Source organism: Natrix helvetica (assembly GCF_964273705.1).
Source record: "Natrix helvetica genome assembly, chromosome: 2".
In the NCBI taxonomy this organism is placed as follows: Eukaryota; Metazoa; Chordata; class Lepidosauria; order Squamata; family Natricidae; genus Natrix; species Natrix helvetica.
In genome coordinates this window covers 81,679,044-81,705,304 of record NC_138552.1, presented here as the reverse complement: position 1 = coordinate 81,705,304, position 26,261 = coordinate 81,679,044, and the positions used below count along the sequence as shown (strand labels likewise).

General features: G+C 39.8%; 1 protein-coding gene across 1 annotated transcript; it reads right to left on the bottom strand.

Annotated features, from left to right (window-relative positions):
• Positions 1 to 1,308: 1,308 nt before the first annotated feature.
• On the bottom strand, positions 1,309 to 24,517 carry SNAPC3 (small nuclear RNA activating complex polypeptide 3). Its single transcript, XM_081942725.1, has 9 exons — positions 24,191 to 24,517; positions 16,182 to 16,256; positions 13,221 to 13,305; positions 12,626 to 12,730; positions 11,019 to 11,168; positions 9,168 to 9,250; positions 6,765 to 6,929; positions 5,849 to 5,956; positions 1,309 to 2,500 (listed from the first exon to the last, which is right to left on the bottom strand). The coding sequence occupies exons 1-9, from the start codon at positions 24,415 to 24,417 to the stop codon at positions 2,353 to 2,355; spliced, it is 1,146 nt and encodes a 381-aa protein (XP_081798851.1). The 5' UTR covers positions 24,418 to 24,517; the 3' UTR covers positions 1,309 to 2,352.
• Between the last annotated feature and the right edge of the window lie 1,744 nt (positions 24,518 to 26,261).

Below are 26,261 nucleotides of genomic sequence, written 5' to 3'. Positions count from 1 at the left end.
ATTTCTTCCTTCAATACTGAATACAAACCAGACCCAGCTGTTCCCCGTGGCAGCTCCTGGGATTGGTGGAATTAGAGTTGTAATGTTTTCTACCTGATTTATTGTTCATTGTGTAAACCCGATATAGGAGTGAAGGTAGGGATGCAATAGAGTCAGCGTAACATACACCTACACACCAGAGGTGGTATTCAGCAGGTTCTGACCAGTTCTGGAGAACCAGTAGTGGACATTTTGAATAATTCAGAGAACCGGTAAATACCACCTCTGGTTGGCCCCACCCCTATTTATTCTCTGCCTCCTGAGTCCCAGCTGATCGGGAGGGAATGGGGATTTTGCAGTAACTTTCCCCTGGAGTGGGGAGGGAATGGAGATTTTACAATATCCTTCCCCTGCCACACCTACCACGCCACGCCCACCAAGCCATGCCACGCCCACCAAGCCACGCCTACAGAACCGGTAGTACAAATTTTGAATCCCACCACTGCTACACACCCATAGTCTTTAATAGTGGCTGATCTGGTACAAAGTACCAGATCTCCGCTCCTTCCGTGTACAATTGAAGACCCACCTCTTTCAATTATCTGGCCTGGCTCAACCATAAATTTTTCTTACTCCTCCTGACAGTTCTTTTAAATTTTTTAAATTTTAAATTGCGTTTTTACAATTGGGGTATTTTAATGGTGACTTTTAATTGTCCAATGTGATGTAATTGGTTACCTCCTCCGTGCATATATGTCCTGTATATATGTATGTTTATGTGTTTGTATACATGTTTTATGTTTTATATACTCCATTGTACGCCGCCCCGAGTCCTGTTTGGAAAGGGAGCGGCTAATAAATTTAAATTTATTATTATTATTATTATTAAGTATTTGCAAGCCGTATTTCCCCCGTTCATACCACGGACTTGTAGATACTGGAGCATGTACTCATTTAGGATGTTCTCGGGATCTAGAACTGTGGGTGATTATAACTGAGATTTTCCTTACCACTGATTTTTTATGTGGCAGCAAGTCATATTTTAGTCCTAGCAGGTGCATAGATTTTCCCCATGATAACCTATGCCTAACCTGGTCTTTCAGGTTTTCCAACAGTGCACTCATCACCATCCACCCACCTTATTCTTGGTCATCCTTTTGTTCTCTTTCCTTCCACCTTTCCCAGCATTAGAACAAATAAGAAAATGGGATAGTTTGGGAGAAAAGAAACACAGGTACGAGTGGCAAGAGGACCACAGAAAGGATAGAAGGGAAGATAGGAAAATAATCCAAGGAGGCAAGTTATTTTAAAAAAGGCTCACAAATCCAATTATATTTAAATAAATATATTTGAAAAGTCAGCCACTCAAAGCAACTGAGTTGCACATGAATTCCCAAAAGAAGTGAGTGATGTGAAACAGCTGCATTGTGGCAGCACAGCAATATCGTCTACATAGCAATGCTTAATCTCTCACAGAGAGAAGCCCGAGACTCTTAGCAAAAACATGGGGGAGATCCAAACACCAAACTGTCAATTTTGCGATCCTGAAATGCTGTGTTACAACCACTAATAAAATGGTTGCTAAATAAAATATAGAGAACATTTTTAATAAAGTTAATAGTAAAACACAAAACTAAAAAAAAAAAAAACCTAACAATCTGACGATATCCTTAAAAAAAAATGTCTTGCCCTTCAAAAAACAAAATAATACAGAGATGAATAAGGATCCATTGTCCCAGGATGCCAAACTGGAGCAGGGACACCATTCTGATCATTGGTCTTTTCTCTGCCAAGTAATTCTTCTTCTGGAAGAGAAGATATACATATACACGCACACATGCCTCGATTTTGATACTAGTGTAAGCAGGGGTGGGTTGCTGCCGGCTTTACTGTCGGTTAGGTGTGCGCACAATTTTATGCAGTTGCACATAAATAGGTCTGTGCATGCGCAGAACATTAAAAATGGGGAAAAAACATGCTGCGCCAACTGGGGAAACGGTTCAGAGGCATGGCAGGCATGGCCACTGCTGGTTCCGGTAACCCAGGCCGGCAAAGCACTACTGGTTCGGCTGAACCGGCCCAAACCAGTAGGAACCCACCTCTGAGTGTAAGGCAGGAGAGTTTAACTTTCATTGGCCTCTGAAATGAAATAAGATTATGAACAACGGTATCTGGGACAAGGATCAAGATGTAAAAATAAATTGGAGTGTGTGTGTGTGTGTGTGTGTGTGTGTGTGTGTGTGTGTGTGTAAACATAAAGCAGAAATACTGAAAAAAGTTGTCCAATGCTTAATCACAATACAGGACGATTTGTGTTCCAACAGGCACTGAAGCAGATGATACCACATGATTTGGTCTTCTTTCTTCTTGACCTCAGTTGAAAATCCCTGGATCAACATAGGGGTAGGCAAGGAACTCTCCCAGCTTGTTCCCATCTGCATCATAATGGAGTGTTTGGAAACAGACATCACAAAAGAATGAGGGCTCTTGTGGAGCAAGGCTGTCTTCATTTGTTACCCACCTGTAAGGTCCAGTAAAAAGAGGGTCACTTTGTGAAGAGATTCATTCATTCATTCATTCATTCATTCATTCATTCATTCATTCATTCATTCATTCATTCCGACAGAAGCTTAAGACCCACCTGTTCCAATTAGCTGGCTTAACTGATTTATAGTCCCATTTTAACCTCCTGGCAAACATCTTATTGGGTAGTTTTTAAGGGTAATTTTAATGTTTATTTGTATTTTAATTTAAATATTGTACAGTCCATATCCTACCTCCTCCGTTTACCTATTTGTATATTTAAGTATATCTATATTGTGTATTCATACTGTTTTAATATGACTGTACACCGCCCCGAGTCCTGTTTAGGAAAGGGTGCGGTTTATAAATTAAAGTTTATTATTATTATTCATTCATTCAGTGCTTTGAAGTTGCATCAATATCTTACTCTAATCAGCTTACAAACGTACATATAAATACTATAATTTTAAAAACATTAAAAAATATTGATATTATCAAAAATACCTGCAATCCATAATTATATTATTATAAGCATAATACCATAGTACCATAAGTTACCAACCAATAAAGATTCATTCCATGTTCAGGTACCTCTAAACCTGCTTGCTTCAGTCCCTAAGTGCATATTTAAACACACATTTGCAGAGGCTCCTAAATATTAAAAATGAGTGAAGCTTGCCAATTTTAACTTTGAAAATAGACACGTATCTAACCAGACCTCAGTTTTTCCCCCTACTAAAGAAAGATGTTGGTTGTAATTATGATTGCAATTTCAAAGAAAAAGAGAAGGACCAAGACAGCATATCTCTTCCAGTGACAGGATTCAAAAACTTCTGCTACCGGCTCTGTGGGCGTGGCTTTGTGCGTGTGGCAGGGAAAGGATACTGCAAAATCCCCATTCCTTCCCCATCCCACCAACCTGCTTTCCAGCTTCGTTCTCCTGTTCAGGGCAACAAAAGATCAGCTGGGAGGCAGCAGGGGCGGGGCCAGCCTATTTGCTGGTTCTCCGAACTACTCAAAATTTCTGCTACCGGTTCTCCAGAACCTGTCAGAACTGGCTGAATACATCTCTGATCTCTTCCTGCTTCATGTCAGAAGCAGCACTACTGTTAAGAGTTCTCCACTTTTCCTGAGTTTTTCATTTATGGAGTAATATTAATAGCAAATAATCCCAACAAATTACCTACAAATGTATTGCTCTGCATTTTGTTACCATCCTATTAAATGTAGTTACACGGGCAACGCGGAACAACGTTCTTCAAGATATTTGGAGGCCCCAACCCTGGTGACCTTCTATAAGGCTCTAAAAACCTGGTTCTCTTCAAACTCAGGTCAGTGTGGGATGATCCCATTCACAAGTGAAAAAGTGGAAGATATGATGATTAGCCTTGGTTATTTTATTTTCTGTTGTGGGTGTTTGCCTTGGTTGTTTTTAATATGGTTGGTTGCACAGTCAGCCAGACATTTAGACAACATCAGGCATTTTTATCCATCTACCCAAAGGACATGGGATAGGTAGATGTTGGGTTGTCTCATACTGTACCCAGAACTGCACCCATTCTTCTTTGTCAGGTGTTGGCTGGCTCTCTGCATTCTCCCCATTGATGGATTGGTAGAAATGATTGTGATTCAACTGAAAGCAGAAATATTGCCTACAACGTGCAATTTGAGCTTTGTATCTGCTGATCTTCTTGACTATGGTTGTTATTTTTAGCTTCCTTATAGTCAAGGTTGCCTTAATCTTCCTTGTTTCGAAGTAATATTTCCTGATCAAGGATTCTTTGACATTCTTGTTCTTCAACTTCTTTCAACTGTTCTAGCCTGCTCACATCTGATCTTAATAGGCTGTTCTTATTTTGCAACCTGATCTACCCTTTTGGTGGTACACTGTTTAGCTCTTTTTGTTTGTTGATTTTGCATCCAAGATACTGCAGCCCTGCTGTACCTTAGATGGTTTGTTTCTTGGAGTGAACTGTTGCTTATATTTTTTTATTATATAATCTCTCTCTGTCTCTCTCTGTCTCTGTCTCTCTCACTCACTCTCTCTTCTATCTCTCTTCTATGTCAAGGGACAGAACATATCTGATAACCCTATTTTCCCCACAGCGACCATATGAAGTGGGTTTGGTTGAGAAAACGTGATTGGCCCAAAGTCACCTAGCCCACTTTCATGTCTATAACTCACAGCCTCTTGCTTTCTCACCCAGCACCTTACTTACTACATTAACCTGGTTTTAGTTTTGTTCCTTTGTTTTTATGTTTCTAACCACCTGTAAGCTGTCTGGGGTTATTTCTGTAACATAGGCAACCCCTTAAATAACTGTAAAATGGGGAAAGCAGAAAACACTATCTAGAATGAAGCTAATAAAAAGAGATTTTCTATGAATGCACATCCCCCCCCCTGCTTTAAAATGAGAAGCTCCCTCTGTTACTGAAAATAGTAAACATATAGCACTGCTTGCAACCTACACTATTTCAGGAAGATGAAGCATTTGGCCCCTTACAATAAATCAACATTGTTTTACTTCAAGTCTTATCATTTGTTTTTAGTTAGAAACATTATTTGCTTTGGGGTTATAGGTCAGAGACAACAGAAGACTCCAAAGATAAATAGATTATATTGGCATGGGTTCACGTGCTAATTTTAGATAAATAATTAACTGCAAAGTGGCTCTTGTTTGTATTAGGTGCCTGAAATGGTTGTTAATGATATCAAATCTTCAGTTTCCAAAGGCACAAAGAAAAAAAAAGAACAAGGAACACAAAATAGTTGCTTAATCAATATATTTAAGGCTTTTTTATTTATATTCCTGATGCATTTCAAGCAGTAATTTTCTAACTTTGGTAACTTTAAGGTAGAAAGCCACTTTGGTGAGATCGTTAAGGCATCAGGCTAGAAACTGGGAAATTGTGAGTTCTAGTCCAACTTTAGGCAAAAAGCCAGCTAGCTGACATTGGGCCCTAGGAAGGAAGCAATAACAAACCACTTCTGAAAAACCTTGTCAAGAAAACTGCAAGGATTTGTTCAGGCAATCTCCGAGAACTGGATAGGAGTGAACCGAAGGGGGAAAAAAAAACATTCAAGATGTTTGGATTTCAATTTCCCCAAGAAAACTGGGAGTTGAAATCCACACAAAAGCTATCAATATTGAAAAAACACTCCTCTAAAATGTAAATTGAGCAGAAAGCCTATTTCATATGCTACCTCAGTGTTTCTCAAACTTGGCAACCTCGAGATTTCAAGTCCCAGAATGCTATGCTTGCCTACAGTGATTTCGATTCTTATTGTGTGTGTATGTGGTTCAAATTTACTTTCTCCAATGGAAACATCTGCGCTGTTACTCACCTGGCTGTGTACATTTTGCACACAAAACACTTTTTGGTCCACAGCCAATGTTTTTTGGTTAACAAGGGGTAGAGGCTTCTGTCTAGGCAGTCATCTCGATGAATAAGCCTTGCCAGATAAAAGATTGAGAAAGGAATTGATTAGTCTACACTAGTACAATGAAGTGGGACACGGTGGCTCAGTGGCTAAAACTGAGCTTGTCGATCAGAAAGGTTGGCAGTTCGGCCGTTCGAATCCCTAGTGCCTCGTAACAGAGTGAGCTCCCATTATTTGTCCCAGCTTTTGCCAACCTAGCAGTTCGAAAGCATGTAAAAATGCAAGTAGAAAAATGGGGACTACTTTGGTGGGAAGGTAACAGCGTTCCATGCTCTTCGGCATTTAGTCATGCCGGCCACATGACCACAGAGACGTCTTCGGACAGTGATGGCTCTTCAGCTTTGAAATGGAGATGAGCACCGTCCCTTAGAATTGGGAACGACTAGCACATATGTGCAAGGGGAACCTTTACCTTAGTACAATGAAAGGGAAAGAGAGCCAGGCACTTTTATATAATTGATAGTATTTGTTTCAAGGCAACCAAGGCTGCAGAATAAGCATACACCTATCATTTAAAGAAAGCCAATGCCCAAACAAAGGAACAAGGATCAATAGAAGGGAAGCAGGAACTAAGAATCTGAATTTTCGTTAAATACCTTTCCACACGCAAATCAGCCTGCACGAATCAAACAAGAATGGTGGGATGATTGGGGAGGAGATGAAAAGGTAATGGATCCCCAGAACACCCGCAGAGAAAGCATAATTATAGGTAATAACCCCTTTTGCAATGCTAACACATGAAGAATGGAAACACAAAGAATCTCAAATTCCAAACAGTATTCCTCTTGGCAGAGACTCTGCCAAGAAACAAGTGTCTTACCTGATATCTGTGATAATCACAATGTGCTCACAATCTCCTTGGTGACAATAAAGGTACGGGAAACCTATTTTTATGTTCAAATCATTAAAGGCATAGTCTTCCATTTTAGTGGCATAAAGCTTTCCATAACCTCGGTCACGGGATTCTGACCACTCTGTAATTGTCCTGAAATTAGCAGAGACAATATTTTCATTCTCTAAATTGATGTTAGGTAGCCCTCGACTTACAACTACAACCGAGCACAACATTTTGTTGCTAAGTGAGCTTTGCCCCATTTTATGACTTTTGCGCCACGGTTCTTAAGCAAATCACTGCAGTTGTTAAGTGAATCCGTTGGTCATTAAGCAAATCCGACTTCTCCCATTGATTTCGCTTGTCGGAAGCTGGCTGGGAAGGTTACAGATGGTGATCACATGACCCCAGGACAGTGCAATGGTCACCAATACATGCCAGTGCTAGATGCCCATATTTTGATCATGTGACCATGGGGATGCTGCAGCGCTCCTAAGTCTGAGAATGGTTATATGTAAATTTTTCAGTACCGTTGTAACTTCAAACAGTCACTATACGGATGGTTGTAATTTGAGGACTACCATTCTTTTTGCTAGAGCAATTATCAAAGAGAAAACAAAAATCAATAAACCAGGTGTCCAAGCTAGAACAGAAAACATTTTGTTTCAACATGCTCGACAACATTCAAATTAAGCCCTAGAGCTGGGGTATCAAACTCAATTTCATTGAGGGCCACATCATGGTTGTGTTTGACCTCAGGGGAGCTGGGGGAGGGGGGGGCATGGCTGGGCCCGTGTGGGTGTGGTCCTCTGCCAGCAAAAATGGAGCTTGGGGGGACTGTGTGTGCCCCCTCCCCAGCTCTGTTTTCGCTGGCAGAGGGACGCAGGCGGCTGTCCCAGCCAAAAACGAAGCCTGGGAGGGCTGCACGCGTCCCTCCCAAGCTCCATTTTCGTTGGCAGAGGCACTCTGGGCCGTCTGCTGTTTTCAGGGCACCCCCGCAGGCCAGATTTAAGTACTCCGACGGACCTTGAGTTTGACACCCCAGCCCTACAGCATGATCCATGGGAACTACAAACAGATCAGGTAGAAAAAACATGATACAATTACATTGTTGATACCTCTGCCTTAAAAGAGATAATGTGATCAGTCAGAACTTGTGCAAAGGATAGTGGGATCTCCACAATTTTAATAAGAGGCAAACTGTTCAAGAGTCAAGAGGCAACTTCTCATGCATTTAGACATGCAGCAAATTCCAACTGGAAGACTGCAGATGTACGGTGATAATTCTCAGAACTCCTAGACATCGCACCAATATTTGGAAAAGAAAGGCTGAGAACCAGAACTAGAAATTCTTTTGGAGAAAAAATATAGCATGCACTGCGGAGCATTCGGACAATAAAATCAATGGGCAAAAGAGCAATGCTTAATCCATCTGCTTCCAAATTTTGCTCTGCAATCCAAGTCCCATCATTTTAAAAGCCCTGTCTTCAGGGTTCAAAAGATCTTGAAAATCAAGATCTCTTGGTTAGTAGAAGGCAAGAGTTTTCTCCTATTAACTGTTCTTTTTGTCTACCCTCTAAGTTTATCTGTCATCTACTAAGTCCTCATCAAGAAGCAAACTGTCATGGAAATATATATCTTCTTAAATCAGTAAATTCAACCATATACCGTATTTTTCAGAGTATAAGACATACCTTTCCCCCCCTAAAAGTGGGTGAAAATTTAGGTGCTTATAGTCTTATAGTCTGAATATGGGTGGTTTTGGCCTCCCGAATCCTCCGTGCATTGCGTTTTTGCCCTCCCCAGCCCCCAGAAGCACCCTGCAGTGCTCTGCATGGCCTGTTTTTGACAAAAAGCCCGGTTTTTGGCTCCCAACCTTCTGCACGTCGTGTTTTCGCCATGCCCGGCTCCCAGAAGCACTCTGCAGTACTCCACATGGCCCATTTTCACCAAAAACATTTTTCACCAAAAACATGGGCTGTGCGAAGCACTGCAGATTGCTTCTGGGGATCTGGGAGAGTGAAAAAGTGATACTTAGAGGGCTTGGGAGCCAAAAAATGAGCCCTTTTTGGCAAAAATAGGCCGTGCAGAGTACTGCAGAGTGCTTCTGAGGGCTGGGAAGGGCGAAAACGCAACGTGCGGAAGGCTTGGGAGCCCCAAAACAGGTCCCTTTTTGGTGCAAATGGGCCATGTGGAACACTGCAGAGTGCTTCTAGGAGCTGAGGAGGGGAAAAACACGATGCGCAGAGGCCAAAAACTATTTTTTTAAATTTCCTCCTGTAAATTTAGGCGTGTCTTATAGTCAGAAAAACACAGTAGTTGCAACTAACTGGATGGAGAGGCAGTCTAGATTAGTAAGACTAGGGTTCACAGATGTCAATTATTCTTTACCTGCTCAAATCTCTGCACTCAGCATACCTGCTATCATTATAAAAAACACCTTCAAAGTAAAAGAAGGCAGACTTGTAGAGATCCTGGGGGAAAGGAAGAAAGATGAGGAAAAAAAATAGTTTGCTAATTAGAATACACAGAATTACATATATGGGTGATTATCACATTTCCTTGAGCTCCAGTTAAATTTTTGAAATGCCAACCAAACTCATCACTACATCACATTATTGTGTCCAATAGCCAGGTTTTTAGCAATAGCTTGATGTATTTAAAAAAAAACAACCAAGACTCTATGGAAGCTTTTACAGTCTTGTCCTTACCTTAAAATGCATCAAGATAATGTGGGTTGCACTCTATGGGCCAGAAAAAGGGGGCTGCAAAACAAGACAAGATGGAGTCTTTCTTGCTCTTAATCACTACTTGCCTTCTGGGAATCTTTGATCCAGTCTTGAGTGGAAAAATATTTGCTTCTAATAGATGGGTCTCCTTTTGACCTGACCCTTACAACTGTCACACCCCCTTCAAAGTGTCAGACCCAAAGAACCAAGAAAGACACATGGAGTTCCTGCTGAGTAGCTTCCTTTATTGTTCCTGTTCTATAGACAGAAATCTTGCCAAACTAAAGCAACCGTTCGCATCCCTATAAATCAGACCTGGGCATTTTACAGCTTGTGGGCCACATCCGCTCAGTGGGCGGCCCATGTCTAGCCTGCAGCAGCGTCAAACATGGGACAACAGTGCAGCGTCAGTGCAGTGTGGCAATGTTGAAAGGTGGGATGTCAGCACAGCAGCGGCAGGGGGCGGGGCAGCAGTAGCATCGGTGGCAGAATGGCGACAGCCATCCCCAAGAGTCACACTTGCTCATGTGGCCCGTTGGTAAAATTAATTGCCCACTCCTGCTATAAATATACTCTGGGAATCCCTAGGGAGGGGAGTATTTAACTCTTGTTCTCTCAACCAAACTTTCCAAACTTTGCTGCCTCTTTGCCCTCTCGAATGCAGCCCCTCCCTGCTGGGAATCCAGACTACATTCCACCACAAAAGTGATCCAGACAGATTTCCTGCTACACAACAAGAAAGCAGCAGCATGTTGTCCTGCTTTTATAGAAAACAAGGAGTTGGCACATCAACTCCTCAAAAACCACCTTCCAAGCAAATCACCTTAAGAGTACTCTATACATTTCAAATCTAGCAGTATTGTTTTTAATTCAACAAAATTATGATCGACACTTTTCTATAAAAATAAGTGTTATATTAAAGAAATATGAAATTTTATATGAAGTTTTATATTAAAGTTTTACATTAAAGAAATGTAAATATTTAAATACTATCAATACAAAAACATCCATAGGGTTTTTTTTAAAGAAAAATTGTTCCTTTACAAAAATTACTCACAGATATGTAACAAGGATCAAGTCGACCTAATAGCACACTGACTCTATTTCCTTCCCTTTTTCTCCTGTCTTAGATATCCATCAGCCTTTTCCCATGTCATTTTAATTTATCATGATGGCTGAATGCTTAGGGTTTTTATTTTTTTACATTTTTAATTTTCGTGGCACTTTTCTAAGAATTCCAGATATTAAGCAATCTAAAATTATAATTCATACATAAATCAGAAAAATAAAAAGACTGACTTAAAAATAGAAAAATCCCCACTCAGTTCCTACTTACATTAAATTCACCTACTTATTACTTGCTCAAATGAAGAAAACACTGTAGAAATAACTTCATTTGTTTTCCCCCAGGAATTTATAAACATACAACGGATCAATAATTCAAACTTTAAGAAACTATTTTGAAATTAAAATTTACTCTTTGGAAAGGCTTTAGAAATCAGTATTATGATACCTTGCTGATATTTTCTGGGGCCTGAGCAGGATTATTGCTGAACTCGCCACCAATCTGAAGATCACTAACACAAGAAATGCAATCTCGAAGCTCAGTAAGTTTTTGGCTCCCGAGGACCAACAGTGTCTGATACGGCTTCCGAAGCTTATGCTGTAAAATAGATAGGGCAAAACAAGATCAATCAAAACATTTCTGAACAGGCAGAATTTACACATCAGGTTAATTCATAGTGTAGTTGTGGTTTAGTAAGTTGAAACCAGCCAATCAGCCCGTTGCAAGGAATGTAACCAGTCAATTCTATCATTACTTCTTCATATCTAAATGTAGTATAGGCAGTAAGGCCTTTTTGCCTTAGGCAAATGATGGCTAACCTTTTCCGATGAAGAGCTAAAAGTGCAAGCGTGACCAAACCCCCAAAATGCAATGCATGTCTCCTGCGCATGCACCCTGCCCCTACGCGTGTGTGCGTGACCCCCACACACACCACCCCTGTGCATACACATGTGACTCCATGCATGTGCCCCACTATGCATGCATGTGTGACACCCCCACAGGCACCTGCACATGTGCGGCAGAGACCCGAAGGCCAGCTGGCTGGCAGGAAGTGTGCACACATGCACATCGGACCTGAACTGGGGCAACAGCTCGCGTGCCATCAGAGAGGGCAATGCATGCCAACTCTGGCATGTATGCCATAGGTTCACCATCATAGCCTTAGACTGTTTCTTCCAAGAAACCAAGAGTAAATATCATCCATATAGGAAAATTACAACATATGAGATTTACATCATGAAGGCTACCAGATCTGAACTGTCCAAATCTAGGGCATCTCTTTGTGGCTGTCTAGCAGTGATCTGAATTTTTGCAATCCAAATCTAGTAACATTAATGAAAAATACATTTGGGTGCAAACAACACAAACTTTACATATTGTTCTTCATTTGGCTTTAGCTAAGCATATTCTATTCAACCATAATTGTATTCAACAATGCCTAGAGTTAAATAAACTCTAGCTTAGTGTGATATGTGATCTAGTCACAGAATTAGATCATTAGTGCAGACATTTCAATAGGGTCCCTGTATTGATTGGCAAGTAAGAGTCCCTTTGACCTCAAATGGCCAAAAAACCCCGGACCAAACAGAAAACATCCTGCAGCCAAGAAGGCTACACACCCATTTGCACTCCTCAGGTGACCCTGAGAAGACAAATAAATCTCCAAATGGCCTCAATGACTTTCTAAGAGAATGCAAATGACCAGCTGTCCCCACCATCCAGTCAGAGCTGAAGAAGTTTCTTGGATGAAAGAAAAACAAGAAAGTCCAGTTGCCTCCTGAAAAAGCGCCTTTGGTTCACCTCCTAAAACAATTCTGGAAGGATTAGCACATTCCATAATTAAGTGGGATCCAGCCAAAGCTGGAATTACTTTTCTTTCAAATAAAGGGCACCTTGTGTTTTGAAATATTTCTGCAGAAAAGTAGATTCTACTTTGTCATGTTGCCAAAGGACCACACATCAGCAGGCTATGATTCCTCACACAAGATTCCTGTGAATAAATTGATCTATTTGTTAAGAAGCCATTAAAACAGATGTTAAGCTCAATTACCAACCTTTTGAAATATAACTGGATAAAAAATGTTGAGAGTTAACACAAGTTCAGCTTCATCAATCATATTTCCAGGATCTTTGGGCCTTTTTCCAATTGCATGAGATTCCTTGGGGGGAAAATACATTGGAATGTGAGTCAGATGCTTCAGATAATAAGAGATAGAAACACCTGCATAGATATTCTATCTGCCTTTACCAATCTTCCAAGTATGTTGGGAAAGCAGGGCAAATCTATTTGAAGTAGAGCTTGATCAAGCAATGTGAATGGTACAAGTCATCTTAATGGAACGATTCCAATGTTTGTTGCATGCGAGTGAAACAAGTGGAAGGGCACAGCACTTACTTCCTACACAATCCTCAGTCAAATTCCTAGGCTATGGACTGCCAATTAAATTGCCAAAATTTGGTTTCGAATAAGACACAAGGTTAAGATGTGTCATGCCACTTCCATCAAATGACACCCTCTGACAGCTATTGGGGCAGAGCTTTCTTGAGATTAGAATGTAAAATCTGAAATTCTGTAATTATGATGTAGTTGGAGTAACTTCAATATATGATTCAGGAATTGAGAGCAGCAATTGAGAAAGGAAGGCTTACCATCTCGTGAATAAATGTTTCTTGTCTACATGCACGATCAACAAGGATGGTTTCTTCTCGCCTCTCCAGAGCTTTCTTCCGAATTCTACAAATGAGAAGAAAGAAAGAAAGTGTAAATGAAGACTCAATCACCCAGGTTCAAAAGTATCTTTAAAAAAAGGTTAAATCATGGCAACTGGACCAAAGTTTATTAAAACTGGGATGTTTCATTACTCATCCAAGTAAACATCTCAGTTTTAATAAACTTTGGTTCCGTTGCCATGATTTAACCTTTTTTTAGAAAAGGAAAGAAGGTGAAGGATAAGTCCCTAAATCCTAATGTAGGGTCTAATACTCTTTTAAATCAAACTTATAAAAACAGAATTAAGCACCACATTAGAACTCAACAATTTTTGATTCCAATGCAATACGAGCTATCTGCAGAATATGATCAAAATAAGTCAACATTGTGTTCAGGATGATGCAAATAGAGCTCAGCCTGTTTTTTAATCTGGGATTTTTTTTAAAAAACAGGTGGAGCTCCAATCAAACCACCACACTACTATTAACTACCTTCTTGAGCTTTTTGACTACACCCTGTGAGAACCAATTACACAGAATGCTTTCACAGCTAAGTGTTTTCTGGATGGATACGTGGGATGATCCTGGGCAGCTCTGCAAAGTGTTTAATACAGGAGTAGTCCATTTTGATCAGTCATTTGGGATTTTGAGAACACGCAGACACGTTCGGACAAAATCCATTTACCAGAAAGTCCAATCAGAAAACGGTTCCCAATCACTTCTTCTGACCCCTGATGCATAACTTTGTCCTTTTTTCTCCCCCTTAACCTTGTCCCTGGGCCTGTCAGTGATTAATAAATAAAAAGCTCGTCAATGACCAAAACTAATGTACTTTGACTTTAATTAGCAAACATTTACAATGTTAAAAGCTGATGTTTTATTTTTCAGTCTAGTCGCTTGCAATCTGATTATTAAAGATTGTTGACACTTTGGGGGAAGAGGGGGATTTCCTGGGGCCCAGGGAGGCATATGTGTACTCTGCATCGCTTCTCCCTGATCAATATGGTTGAAAATACGGGTAGTCCTCGACTTACGATCACAATTGAGCTCAAAATGTTTGTGGACAAGTGAAACATTTGTTAAGTGAATGTTGTCCCACGTTATGACCTTTTGTGCCACAGTTAAGTGAATCAGTTGTTAAGTGAATCTGGCTTCCCCATTGATTTTGCTTCTCAGAAGGTTGCAAAAGTTGATCATTTGACCAGGGACCCTGCAATCATCATAAATATGCCAAGGGTCTGAATTTTGAACATGTGACTACAGGGATACTGCAATGGTTGTAAGTGTGAAAAACAGTTATAAGTCACTTTTTTCAGGGCTGTTGTAACTTTGCACAGTTCCTAAATGAACTGTTGTAAGTCAAGGACTACCTATATACCATTTGAAGAAGGCTAATCACAGTGAAAGAGCAGCAATCACTCTTAATGCTATTTCGGTATTCGATATAGATAAGCCCATTCCTCGGAACAACTAATAATCGAAATAAGTGGTTTAACTTGATAGGACCAAATGCCTCAGCCTCTCAGATAAAGTCGACTGGGAACTTTATAGAAAATTAGAAGAAAAATTAGAAGAAAAAAATCAATAGGCAAGCAGACATCATCTATGTTACATCTCTTCTCTATAGTTACGTTTTTATTTCTTTCTCTTCTCTTCTGAAACACCCATTTCCCTGCACCGAACAATGCAGAGCAACTGTGCAACTGTTAACTAGACATTTCTTTGTAAGATTGATAAACTGCTTCGTTCTACAGCAGAGGTATTCAACCTTGGGAACTTTAAGATTTGTGGACTTCAATTCCCAGAATTCATGGGAGCTGGCTGGCTGGGGGATTCTGGGAATTGAAGTCCACAGTTGCTTAAAGTTGCTAAGGTTAGACACCTCTGCTCTAGAGGCTTTAGGCAGTTCAAAAATACCAAATTACAATTTAAAAACAATGTAATAAAAACAATAAAACTGTAAGCAATAACAAACTACAAGAGTACCCATTTTCCCATAGCTACTTAATCAATATAGATCATGTATGTGTGTACATACTATTAGCTATTTTCCCAAAGCCTGTAAGTCAGGGGTGTCCAAACTTGGGAACTTTAAGACTTGTGGACTTCAACTCCCAGAATTCCCCAGTCAGCATGTCCACAAGTCTTAAAGTTCCCAAGTTTGGACACCCCTGCTGTAAGTGAAGACTGTTCTTGAGGGCATAAGCTTTTCTAAAGGAAGGGAATAGCCGAGAACAACCATATCTATGTCTCTTTCGCCCCCTGTACCTCAATAGGCATTTGATAATTGGCCAAGGCAGTTTGCAAGAGCACCAATGACATGCGTTCAGCATTCCAAAGGTGTCCAGGGCCTTACTGATTCAGCTTAATAAAGACATAATAAATTACAAACTGCTTAGGAAACAGATTTAATCTGATAGCGAGAATGCAATTCAGGTTCCCCAGATGTAGGCAAGCTTTGCGCTAGCAAAAACCCCCTCAATAATACAGTAAACGATCCAGCATAATGGAGGCATTATTGGAATCAAATATGTGGTCATAAAATTATGGGGAAGAGTTGTAAACCGAATATTGGGCTTTATCCAAAGGGTCTGTAAATAGAAAGTTACCCAAGGCCTTACAGAGATAAAACACAGCATCTCTTTGCATGTTAGCATCTAGTGAAATACAATTATGACAATTTGTTTAAATTTAAATATTTAGTACTGAATAATGACCTAAAGTCTATACTAGCAGTATGCAATCAGGCAAACTAACATATCATAGTCCGTCTACTTTGGTTTGGAATGCTGTATCCATCTGCTCATTGCCTTAGTTCATAAACTGTTCTTAAAATTACTTGTGGATTAGAACAAACTTCCAACTAATCAGAATTGCAACTGCAAATATAATTCAATATACTTAAGAGTTATTAAGTTGGTATCTTCTGGTATCACTTCTGTATCTTCTTTATCAGAGCTCTTCAGTGCAGCAATGCTAAAAGCAATACAAAAATTAATTGTATAATTGTAGAAAAAGTCAACCTGTAAATATATAAATACTGTATTTTTCGGATTCTAAGACGTACCTTTTTCCCCTCAAAAAAGAGGCTGAAAATCTGGGTGTGTCTTACACACTGAATACAGCATTTTTTGCCTCCCAAAACTCTGCCCCTTCACCAAAATGGTGGTGCAGAGCCTCTAGAAAATTTATAGAGAGCACCTGGGGGCTGGGGAGGGCAGAAATGAGCAAAAAACGGCCTGTTTTTTGCTCAATTTTACACCCCCGCAGCCCCCAGGAGCACTCTATAAATTTCCTAAAGGCTATCCATGCCATTTTTTAACGGAAAACAGGCTGTTTTTGCTCATTTTTGGGGGGGGCATTCCCCCAAGAGCACTCTGCAAACCCCCTAAAGGCTATTCATGTCTTTTTTGGGAGAAAAAACAGACCCGTTTTCGTGAAAAACAGGCCGTTTTGGGGAGATTTGCAGAGTGCAAAAACTTTTTTTTTAATTTGCCTCTTCAAAACCTTGGTGCGTCTTATACTCCGGTGCGTCTTTACTCAGAAAAATATGGTATATAAAAACATACCGAAACATACTGTACATGTAGGAAGTAAAGTTAAACAATTGTCAAGAAAATGGTTTTAGATAGCTAATGCTATGATAGACTTCTCTTTTGGAAGCATAAACAGTATGGCTGGATTCACAGATTACAGTAAAACATAATGTAATCAGGTTTTTTTCTGATTAGTGTGTTCAATAGACTAGCTATTGTGGTTTATGTACAGTATTATGGCCTAGTAGGTTGAACTGAACCCACAGAATTGAAGCCTGTTACCATGGTTCAGCAAATAGACTATGAATCAAGTTTAGCCTTCAGCCATTGTAAAAAAGAAATAGACTATTTTTTCATAATTGGAATGAAGAAAGCCAACCACTCATTAATATTAGTTTCCAATTGCTGGTAGCTGGTACTCATCTGAAAGATGAATTGTCTTTTATGCTTAAAAAAGTGAGAAGTAACATAAAAAATTAACAGTTCTATAATACAGTAACATACGATATTAAACAAAACATTTTTTGTCTATCAGACTACCGGTAACTTCTAGAGCCAGTACTAATTTTGTATTGGAGAACAGCCTTTGTTAGTAAAACTAGTTACTATTTCCTGTTTCTCTTAGTAAAAAAATCAAGTATTCCTGTATTAAGAAATACGGAGTTGAGACAAAAATTAGCAGCTCCAAATCTGCCTCACTAATAATATGTTTTGAAGTTTTCCCATGACCCCCAACATCATCTTAATGGTGTGTATTCTCTTTTCCCACATCTTTGGCTGCAATAAAAATATATACCGTATTTTTCAGACTATAAGATGCACCAGAGTATAAGATGCATCAAGATTTTGAGGAGGCAAATTTTTAAAGAGGTTTTGCCCTCCCCAGCCCCCAGGAGCACTCTGCAGGCCTCCCAAACCCTCTGCATGCCCCATTTTTTGTAAGGTTTGAGAGTTTGAGAGGCCTGCAAAGTGCTCCTAGGGACCAGGGAAGGCAAAAATGCAACATGTGGGGGGTTTGAGAGGCGAAAAACAGGGCGTTCAGAGGATGTAGGAGGCCTGTAAGTGCTCCTGGACTTGAGGAGGGCAAAAACAGCCCCATTTTATTTGAAAAAGGGCCCATTTTTTGCTCATTTGTGCCCTCTCCGGCCCCCAGGAGCACTTTGCAGGCCTCCCAAACCTCTGCGTATCCATTTTTGCGAAAACGTGGATGTGCAGGGCAGGGGTTCAGGAGGCCAAACATGTTATATTCAGTGTATAAGACGCACCCAAATTTTCACCCTCTTTTGGCGGGGGGGGGGGGAAGGTGTGTCTCATACTCTGAAAAATACGGTAGCTACAAAATAGAAGTCAGGAGAAATGTCTTGTTATAAACAAAAGCCAGATGTAAGAACTCTATTTTAAAAGACAAGAGTTGGTCTCCCTCAAAATAAAGTCCATCTCCTTCTACTTGCTTCATACCATATCTGACCGGAGCCTTTCCTAGAAATAGCCAAAATAGAAAGTGTCTTGCAAAATCTGTTTGTACAGAGCCTAATAGATTGCAATATCTGACTCGGTTAGTTGAAGTATTTGCATTTCATTTTAGAACAGGGTGCCAACTTATAGGCACACATGTAGCATAATGTTATTCTAAAGGACTCAGTGTATGTTCATGTGGAAATAACACATCCAGAGGTAATAGTGCACCTGTAGAGTTGACATCTTTTTTTATATATATTTAGAGGAATTACTGTCATTTGTATCTCAATAACTGTCTGGTTTGGCACAGCAACCAAACAGAACACGTATAGACTTCAACGGATACTTAGGACTGAGAAAGAGGGCTGAGAAAATATCTATAAACCCTTCACATCCTGGACATCAACTGTTTCAACTTCTCCCCTCTGGATGCCACTGTAAAGCATTGCATGCCAAAACAATTAGATTCAAGGATAGTCCGTCCATGTTCCCCCACTCCCACCCCCCGGTGCCATCACTCTGCTGAACCCATAATTCTCACAGCACTGTCCTAGGCCTAAATATATTTATCTATGTAGTAGGCTGCATTGATATTATTCTAATCTTTCCTAATGTCCCTTCTCTTGTTGGTATCTATGATTAATCACTTGTTGTATATTATGATTAATGACTGTAACTACAATCTTTTCTATGATATAGGGCCTATCACTTTGTTGTTTACATGTACACTGAGACAGTGGTGGGTTGCTGCCGGTTTTACTACCAGTTTGCAACCCACTTGCGCACGCGCCAGACATGCACTGTGCTCATGTGCGCTGTTCAATGTAAATTGTTCTGAGTGCATGCCCAGAACAATTTACAGTGAACTGCGCATGTGCAGTCACTAAAAACCAAAATGGCGGCAGCATGGGAACCAGTTCGGGGCGTGGCAGCCTTGCGACCCAGGCCTGAACTCCACTACTGAGTCAGCCAAACTGGGCCGAACCGGGAGTAACCTACCTCTTCACTGAGAGCTAATACACTGGAGACAATTTCCTTGTGTGTCCAATCACACTTGGCCAATAAAGAATTCTATTCTATTCTATTCTATTTCTAATTCTATTCTGTTCTCCTATTCCTATTTCCATCCCATCCCATTCCTTCTAATACTAAGCAGAGCATTCCTATCAAAAACAGAGGCATTCACCCTTACATGATCACTGGAGTGACTTGGGATCCATCACTCTCTCTTCACAATCTCACAAGGTTGTAGCTACATGGAAAAATAGGGGGGGGGGGGAGAACATCGTCTCCACAACTTTCAAAACACCTGAATGAAAGGTGGAATAGAAACCAAATTACTGTACTTTTCCTTTGAGACAGGATACATTTTTGCTGCAGTGGATAAGAATAAAACACTGAGGCTGCAATTCCAAAGGGAAGCTGAACAGTTAGAAGAATTCCAGGATTGACAGCATTCCTACCACCCTTCAAACACAGAGTCCATAGACTCTAAATCAGTCTTCATCCGAAGTTTTCAGTAGTCAATGACAAAGCCCAGAAGACAGCAATAACTGGTCTATAATGCAGCTTAAGTACATTTGAGGGAAGCTACCGTTCCATTTTTGCCAGTACAGTTTTATTGATTGACTGAATATGTGCCATTAAATCCATATCGATACTTTGTGTTGTAGTTCTCCATTAATCCCAGAGAGGCTTAATTTTAAACAAATATATACATGATCAGGCTGAAAGTATTAGGACTGCAGAGTTATGTTTACACTGAAAAAAAAACAATGGTCCCTGAATTTAATAGGACTTGATGAAGTGAGGACAGAACTCAAAGGGTGTTAATATTGGCCAATCTTGTCTGAACTTGATTGGACTTGGAAATTTGGAAATTACCCTTTTTTGGGGACAATAAGATGCACCTGAGTATAAGACGGGCCATGATTTTGAAGAGGTAATTTTTTTAAAAAAAGTTTTTGCACTCTGCAGGCCTCCCAAACCGTTTGCAGGCTTCGTTTTTTGCAAGAAAAAAAGGGGAGGGGGCATGCAAAGACTTTGGAGCCTTGTAGAGTGCTCCTGGGAGCAGGGAGGAATGAGCAAAAACGGCCCATTTTTTGCTCATTTTTGCCTTCTCTGGGCCCCAGGAACACTTTGCAAGCCTCCCAAACCCTCTGCAATCCATTTTTGCAAAGACGGCGGGGTTTCGGGAGGCCAAAAATGCTGTATTCAGTGTATAAGACTCACCCAAATTTTCACCCTCTTTTTTTGAGGGAAAAAGGTGCGTCTTATGCAGTAAGCAGAAAGGGTTTGGATGGGAAACTGTCAGGGAATATAAAGGTGGAAGGCTTTTGAAAAAAATATTTTAGAAAAAGGTAAAGACAGAACACTTTCATGCTACTTCTAAAAAAACCTCTGCACAAATACATTGATGAAATTGTCAGGCGTTGAGACGGTGGAAAGATATTGATATAAAGCAGTATTTTTAATCATGCCTTTCTAACATGGCTGCTAGCATTGCCGCTTTCCCAGAAGATAATACAGGTTACTTTCAGGAATATGGGGTGGGGGTGGGGGTTGTTATTTATCAATGGCAAACCAACTACCAGCCGATGTCATGAATGTGAAGTTGGGCAGGATTTAGATTTCAAGCAGGTTCTTCTCCAAACATAAACAGAAGCTGATCGTGAATTCTTTGCCTCTATCACAGGGATGTCAAACTGGAGGCCCGCAGGTCGGATGCGTCACGTGCAGGCCACGCCCACCCCAGCTCCGCAAAGGAGAAAAACTTTGCGAAATGTCACGTGATGGCAACGTGACACTGCAACTTTGACACCCGTGCTCTATCGGCTTCCTGCAATACTTCTCTTTCAGAACCACTTCTCTTTTAAGCTACTGCTCTTCCTATAAGGAAACACCCAGGTCCACACACACGACTATCCTTTACCCAATCAACAACAGCATGTTTACTTAATGAATGGAGTTAAGAGTACAGATAGTCCTCGACTTAGAACAATTCATTTAGTGACCATTCAAAATTGCAACGGCACTTTTTTTTTTTTTGCTATGAAATAGAGTGCTTGATCATATGATATACAAAGGACAATAATGGATCTAATGTATAAGAGTGGGATGACGTGAACGTTATGTATAAGTGTAAGCAGTGATCATGTTATACTGGAAAAAATCTTTTGTATGTTAAATGGACTAATGATGATGTAATGAATAATTGATACATACATGAATTGAAATATTCAATAACTATTTGGATTAACAATGGAAAATTATTACTGGAGTTGAATTTGTTACACTATAAGTATTCTATATTCTATTGGTGATTCTATTGATTGGTGACATTGTGGTTAATTGAAAGTAATGAGGTACAATACGAGTCGACGGGAATTTTTTTCTCTCTTTTTTAGTATTACTATTTTTATTTTTTGTAAGGCCAATAGATAGAGATAGGTGATTTTATAATTTTATAAAGATTTATTGTTGCTTAATAGATAATTAAGGATTTAAGGAAATAAGGTTTGTTTGAAATGAAGGATTAGTAACGGTAACCTGAACACAGGATGCTCAATGATAGTGATGTATTTAGTCATGTTCAATGGATAACCAGTGATTTTATTTCTAATTGAAAAAACTGATGCACAAAAACCTGTAACTAAACGACATGCCTGACGAAATTGATGAAAGCTTTTTGTATGTGTTGTTTTGTTTGTTTTAAAAATTTAAATTTAAATTTAAAAAAAATTGCAACGGCACTGGAAAAAGTAAGATACGACCGTTTTTCAAAGTTATGACCTTTGCAGCATCCCATGATCATGTGATCAAAATTCAGATGTTTGGCAACCGGCTCATATTTATGACTGTTGCTGTGTCCCAAGATTCAGTGATGACCTTTTGCGACCTTCTGACAAGCAAAATCAATGGGGAAGCCACGTTCACTTAACAACCAGGTTCCTCACTTATCAACTGCAATGATTCACATAACAACTGTGGCAAGAAAATGGGGCAAACCTCACTTAACTAATGTCTCAGTTAACAACAGAAATTTTGGGTTCCATCGTGGTCATAAAGTGAGGACCAGCGGTATTGGTAGTCTTCGACTGACAACCACAACATTTCTGTTACTAATCAAGACAGTTGTTACATGAATTGTGCCTCGTTTTATGGCCCTTTTTTGCCACAGTTGTTAAGCAAATCACTACAGTTGTTAAGCGAATCATGCAATTTTTAAGTGAATCTGGCTTCCCCATTGGCTTTGCTTCTCAGAAGCCAGGTGGGAAGGTTACAAATGGTGGTGAGATAGTGCAACTATCATAAATACACCCCAGTTGTCAAGTGTCCAAATTTGGATCATATGATCGTGGGGATGCTGCAACAGTTGTAAGTGTGAAAACCAGTCATAAGTCACTTTTTTCGGTGCCGTTGTGACTGCAAACAGCCACTAAATGAATGGTTTCAAGTCAAGGATTACCTGTATTTCAGGCCTTCCCTGCTCATTAAACTTCCATCTCTCTTATGTTCCAAGTGTTTCTCAAACTTGGTAACTTTAAGATATGTGGATTTCAACTCCCAGAATTCCAGTTTTGTTCCAGATCAGACTTTGGGGAAAAGTTTTTAGATAGATCAAGGTTAATATTTTTCTACAACTGCACCCAAGTTCTGCTACAATTAGTCTCTGCTTTGCAGGAGAAGATACTCAGAGACTATTTGAAAACACTTTGCAGCAATTCCCCAGTTCACATGGAATCTAATCTTGTGACAGACTGAAATCACAAAAGCTTTTAAAAGTTCTTGCCATAAGAACACTAACTTTTTGACATTTAGGGCAGCCACAGCAATCCTGTGATGATTTTAATTTAATCTTCTATCTTCTGTAAGATCCACATTCTACCAGATCTGCATTGCCAAAAGTATGCAAGGAATTGACTGCACTACTAAGGAGTCTTGTCTCTTTTGTTACCACAGCACAAATAGTTACAAAAATGCACAACCTGCAGCCAGATATGAGGCGTGGTCCCACAGCAAACCTGCCTGGGTCAATGTGCCCTAGAATGGGGTGATCTTCAGCTGCCATATGAGAGAATGTGCATTGGGGGCAGTTTTGACTCTCTTGACCATCAAATGTTGCTCAGCCAGGGTTAGATCTAAGGTCATATCATCAAGAAAGGTTTAGCAGAATATTTTTGTCACCCATATCCATCTTGTGAAACATCATCTCCCTTGAAGGAAGATTGGCCACCATCTTTCATGTCCTTCTGGAAGTTCCTCAAAACTTGACTGTGTCAACAGGCTTGGGGTCGTAAGGACTTAATGGTTTAATGAGGTAGCTATCTTGTTTATAACATCTAATGCTTTCTCTTAGCCTTTTAATAATATTATTAACATTTTAATTTTGGAATGTTTTTATTAGTTTATGTTTCCAGGGGCATCTTTTGTGAGATGATTGGCCATACAAATATGATGGATGGATGGATGGATCAAGCAACCAACCAACCAACCAACCAGGAATGTATGTGGATGAGCTGTAATTGATAATAGGTTTGTTTGTACATAAACCACAAACAAACACTGGTTTGTTCTTTACAATTTCTATTATGTTATTTAGTTTCCTAGTATGATGTATGTTGATTGCTTATTTATTATGCTATGACTATCAGTAAGTGTTGTATCTTATGATTTATGAATGTATTTTTATGATTATGATCACGATTTATCATTTCTAGCTTTTATGTACCCTGAGAGCTTATGCACCGAAGATAACTTCCTTGTGTTGTCCAATCACACTTGGCTAACAAAGAATTCTATTCTATTCTATTCTAAAACTGAGATCACAACAAAAGGCATTCAAGCGATGAGATTTAAACTGTACGTCTCAAAATTGCAACTCGACACACTTAGCCAGGAAGCGGGATGAGCTACCTGCACACAGCTTTCAGCTCTGCCGCGATCTCCGGCGTGCAGAGAAAATCCTCCATCACCGACGCCTCGTCGTCCTCAGGTTCTGCCTGCTGGAGAGACACGTCTTCCTGGCGCAGCGCCTCCTTCCAAAGAGCCCCAAAACCGCCCACGTGAAACGCCCGACTGTTCAGATCCACCGTCTCATAATCGGGGACATTATTTCTGAACCCGGTGCTAGTTCCAGCCATTTTTGCATCAGGATTTAGCCGAGAGGAGACGAGATGTGAACCGGATGTGGGACCCCAGTGGCTTCTGGAACTTGTAGTTTCTTTCCCTCCAAAACATTAGAGAGACTTGACGCACTTCAACATGGCACTTCCGACGTTGGTAAACTATAACTTCCAGCGGACTCAGCCAATAAGATCAACGATAAGGAATGCTGGGAGTTGTAGTTCAAATTCATCGGAGGGTTCCTCAGATGCCGACTCGTTCAATGGATTGGAAGCGTTCGCTGTTTATTATTTTTTTGTCCAGCGAATTGTGGAAATAACCAGGTGTCCCAAGCCCGTATGTGCAGATTATTTTTTATATCTAAATAACAATCGTGCAATTAGAAAAGTAAGAAGCCAGAGCGTCAGCGATTGTATGCACCCACTAGATTGTGTCTAGCTTTAAATTCTGCTGTAATTTTATGTAATTTTAAAATAGTGCTATTTAAGTTGACACATTCTGTACATTTTATTAAAAAGCTAGGACACAAATTTTATATATGTCTGGCTGACAGTGCTAATAATAGTAATAATAGCAACAGTAATAATAAATCACTTTTTTAACTTTGTAAAAAAAACACTGTACTTGGAACTGCCTATATACTTAGAGCAGTGGTTCTCAATTTGGGGGGCAATTTGATTTTTAATGGGGGCAATTTGAACCTTGTTTAAACCAAGCTAATGGCCTTTTAGGCTTCCTCCTAGGGTTGCCAGGTCTGCTTCCAAAAAATAGCGGACAAGTGGGAGGGGGGGGGGGGTTAAGTAGTAATTTTTTTAAAAAAATTACAATTACATTATATATTTTCTTACAAACAGCAAAATAGTATTTACATAAAAACAATGATTAACTTTTATGTTTATAATGCTTCAACGAAATCTTTGGTTTGACAAATTCACGCTCTACATATTGAGGCTAGTACTCATTGAACCTCAAATGATGATACGTTACTGAGTGTTCCAAAACATACCTATCCAACTAAGAAAAAAGTATAATATAAAAATAATAGGTAAATGCGAGTTAAGAAAAATAGTATGTAAATAATTTTATATACTTTTATTAAATGTCTTGTGAAACAATTGAGTATGATTAATAATTTTTTTGGAGAATCGAGTTCAATGGATATTCAATCTTTGTCTCATTCTAACTTATGGAAAAAAAGACAAAACACGATTCTCCTATCCTTATTCTCTTAGACTGTACAGCTTTAGATTACATACCATTTCATCATAAAGCTTTTGAATTAAAAAAAATGTCCACTATTTTGTGGAAAAAAATAGTGAACGTAATGTGAAAAAAGTGGACTGTCCACTCAAATAGTGGACACCTGGCAACCCTACTTCCTCCACATGGGTAGAGTTCACTTTTTGAGTAAAGTAAGAATTATATGTGGGGGTGGAGTGGGGGGGGCACCAGGATTTTAGAGATACTTAGCAGAGGTGGGTTCCTACCCGTTCGGACCAGATCGGCTGAATCGGTAGTAACTTGGCAGCAACCCAGGCCTGGGTAATAATTTGGCAGGAACCGGCAGCGACCCAGGCCTGCCACGCCCCTGAACCGGTTCTCTCAGTGGCGCCATAGGTGCCGCCATCTTGTTTTTGCCTTCTGCGCATGCGCAGAGCAATTTAACATTTAGTACTGTATAATGACCTAAAGTCTCTTAAATGACCTACCGGTATATATGATCTTTGCAATTCTATCATGTCCAGAAAACACCAGCTTGAGTGCTTGTTAATATTCTTAATTAAAAAGAAGCTCATTTGAAATTCTACGTTTAAGTTATCCGGGTATGAAAAACATTTTTGATAACTAGATTCTGTATGCT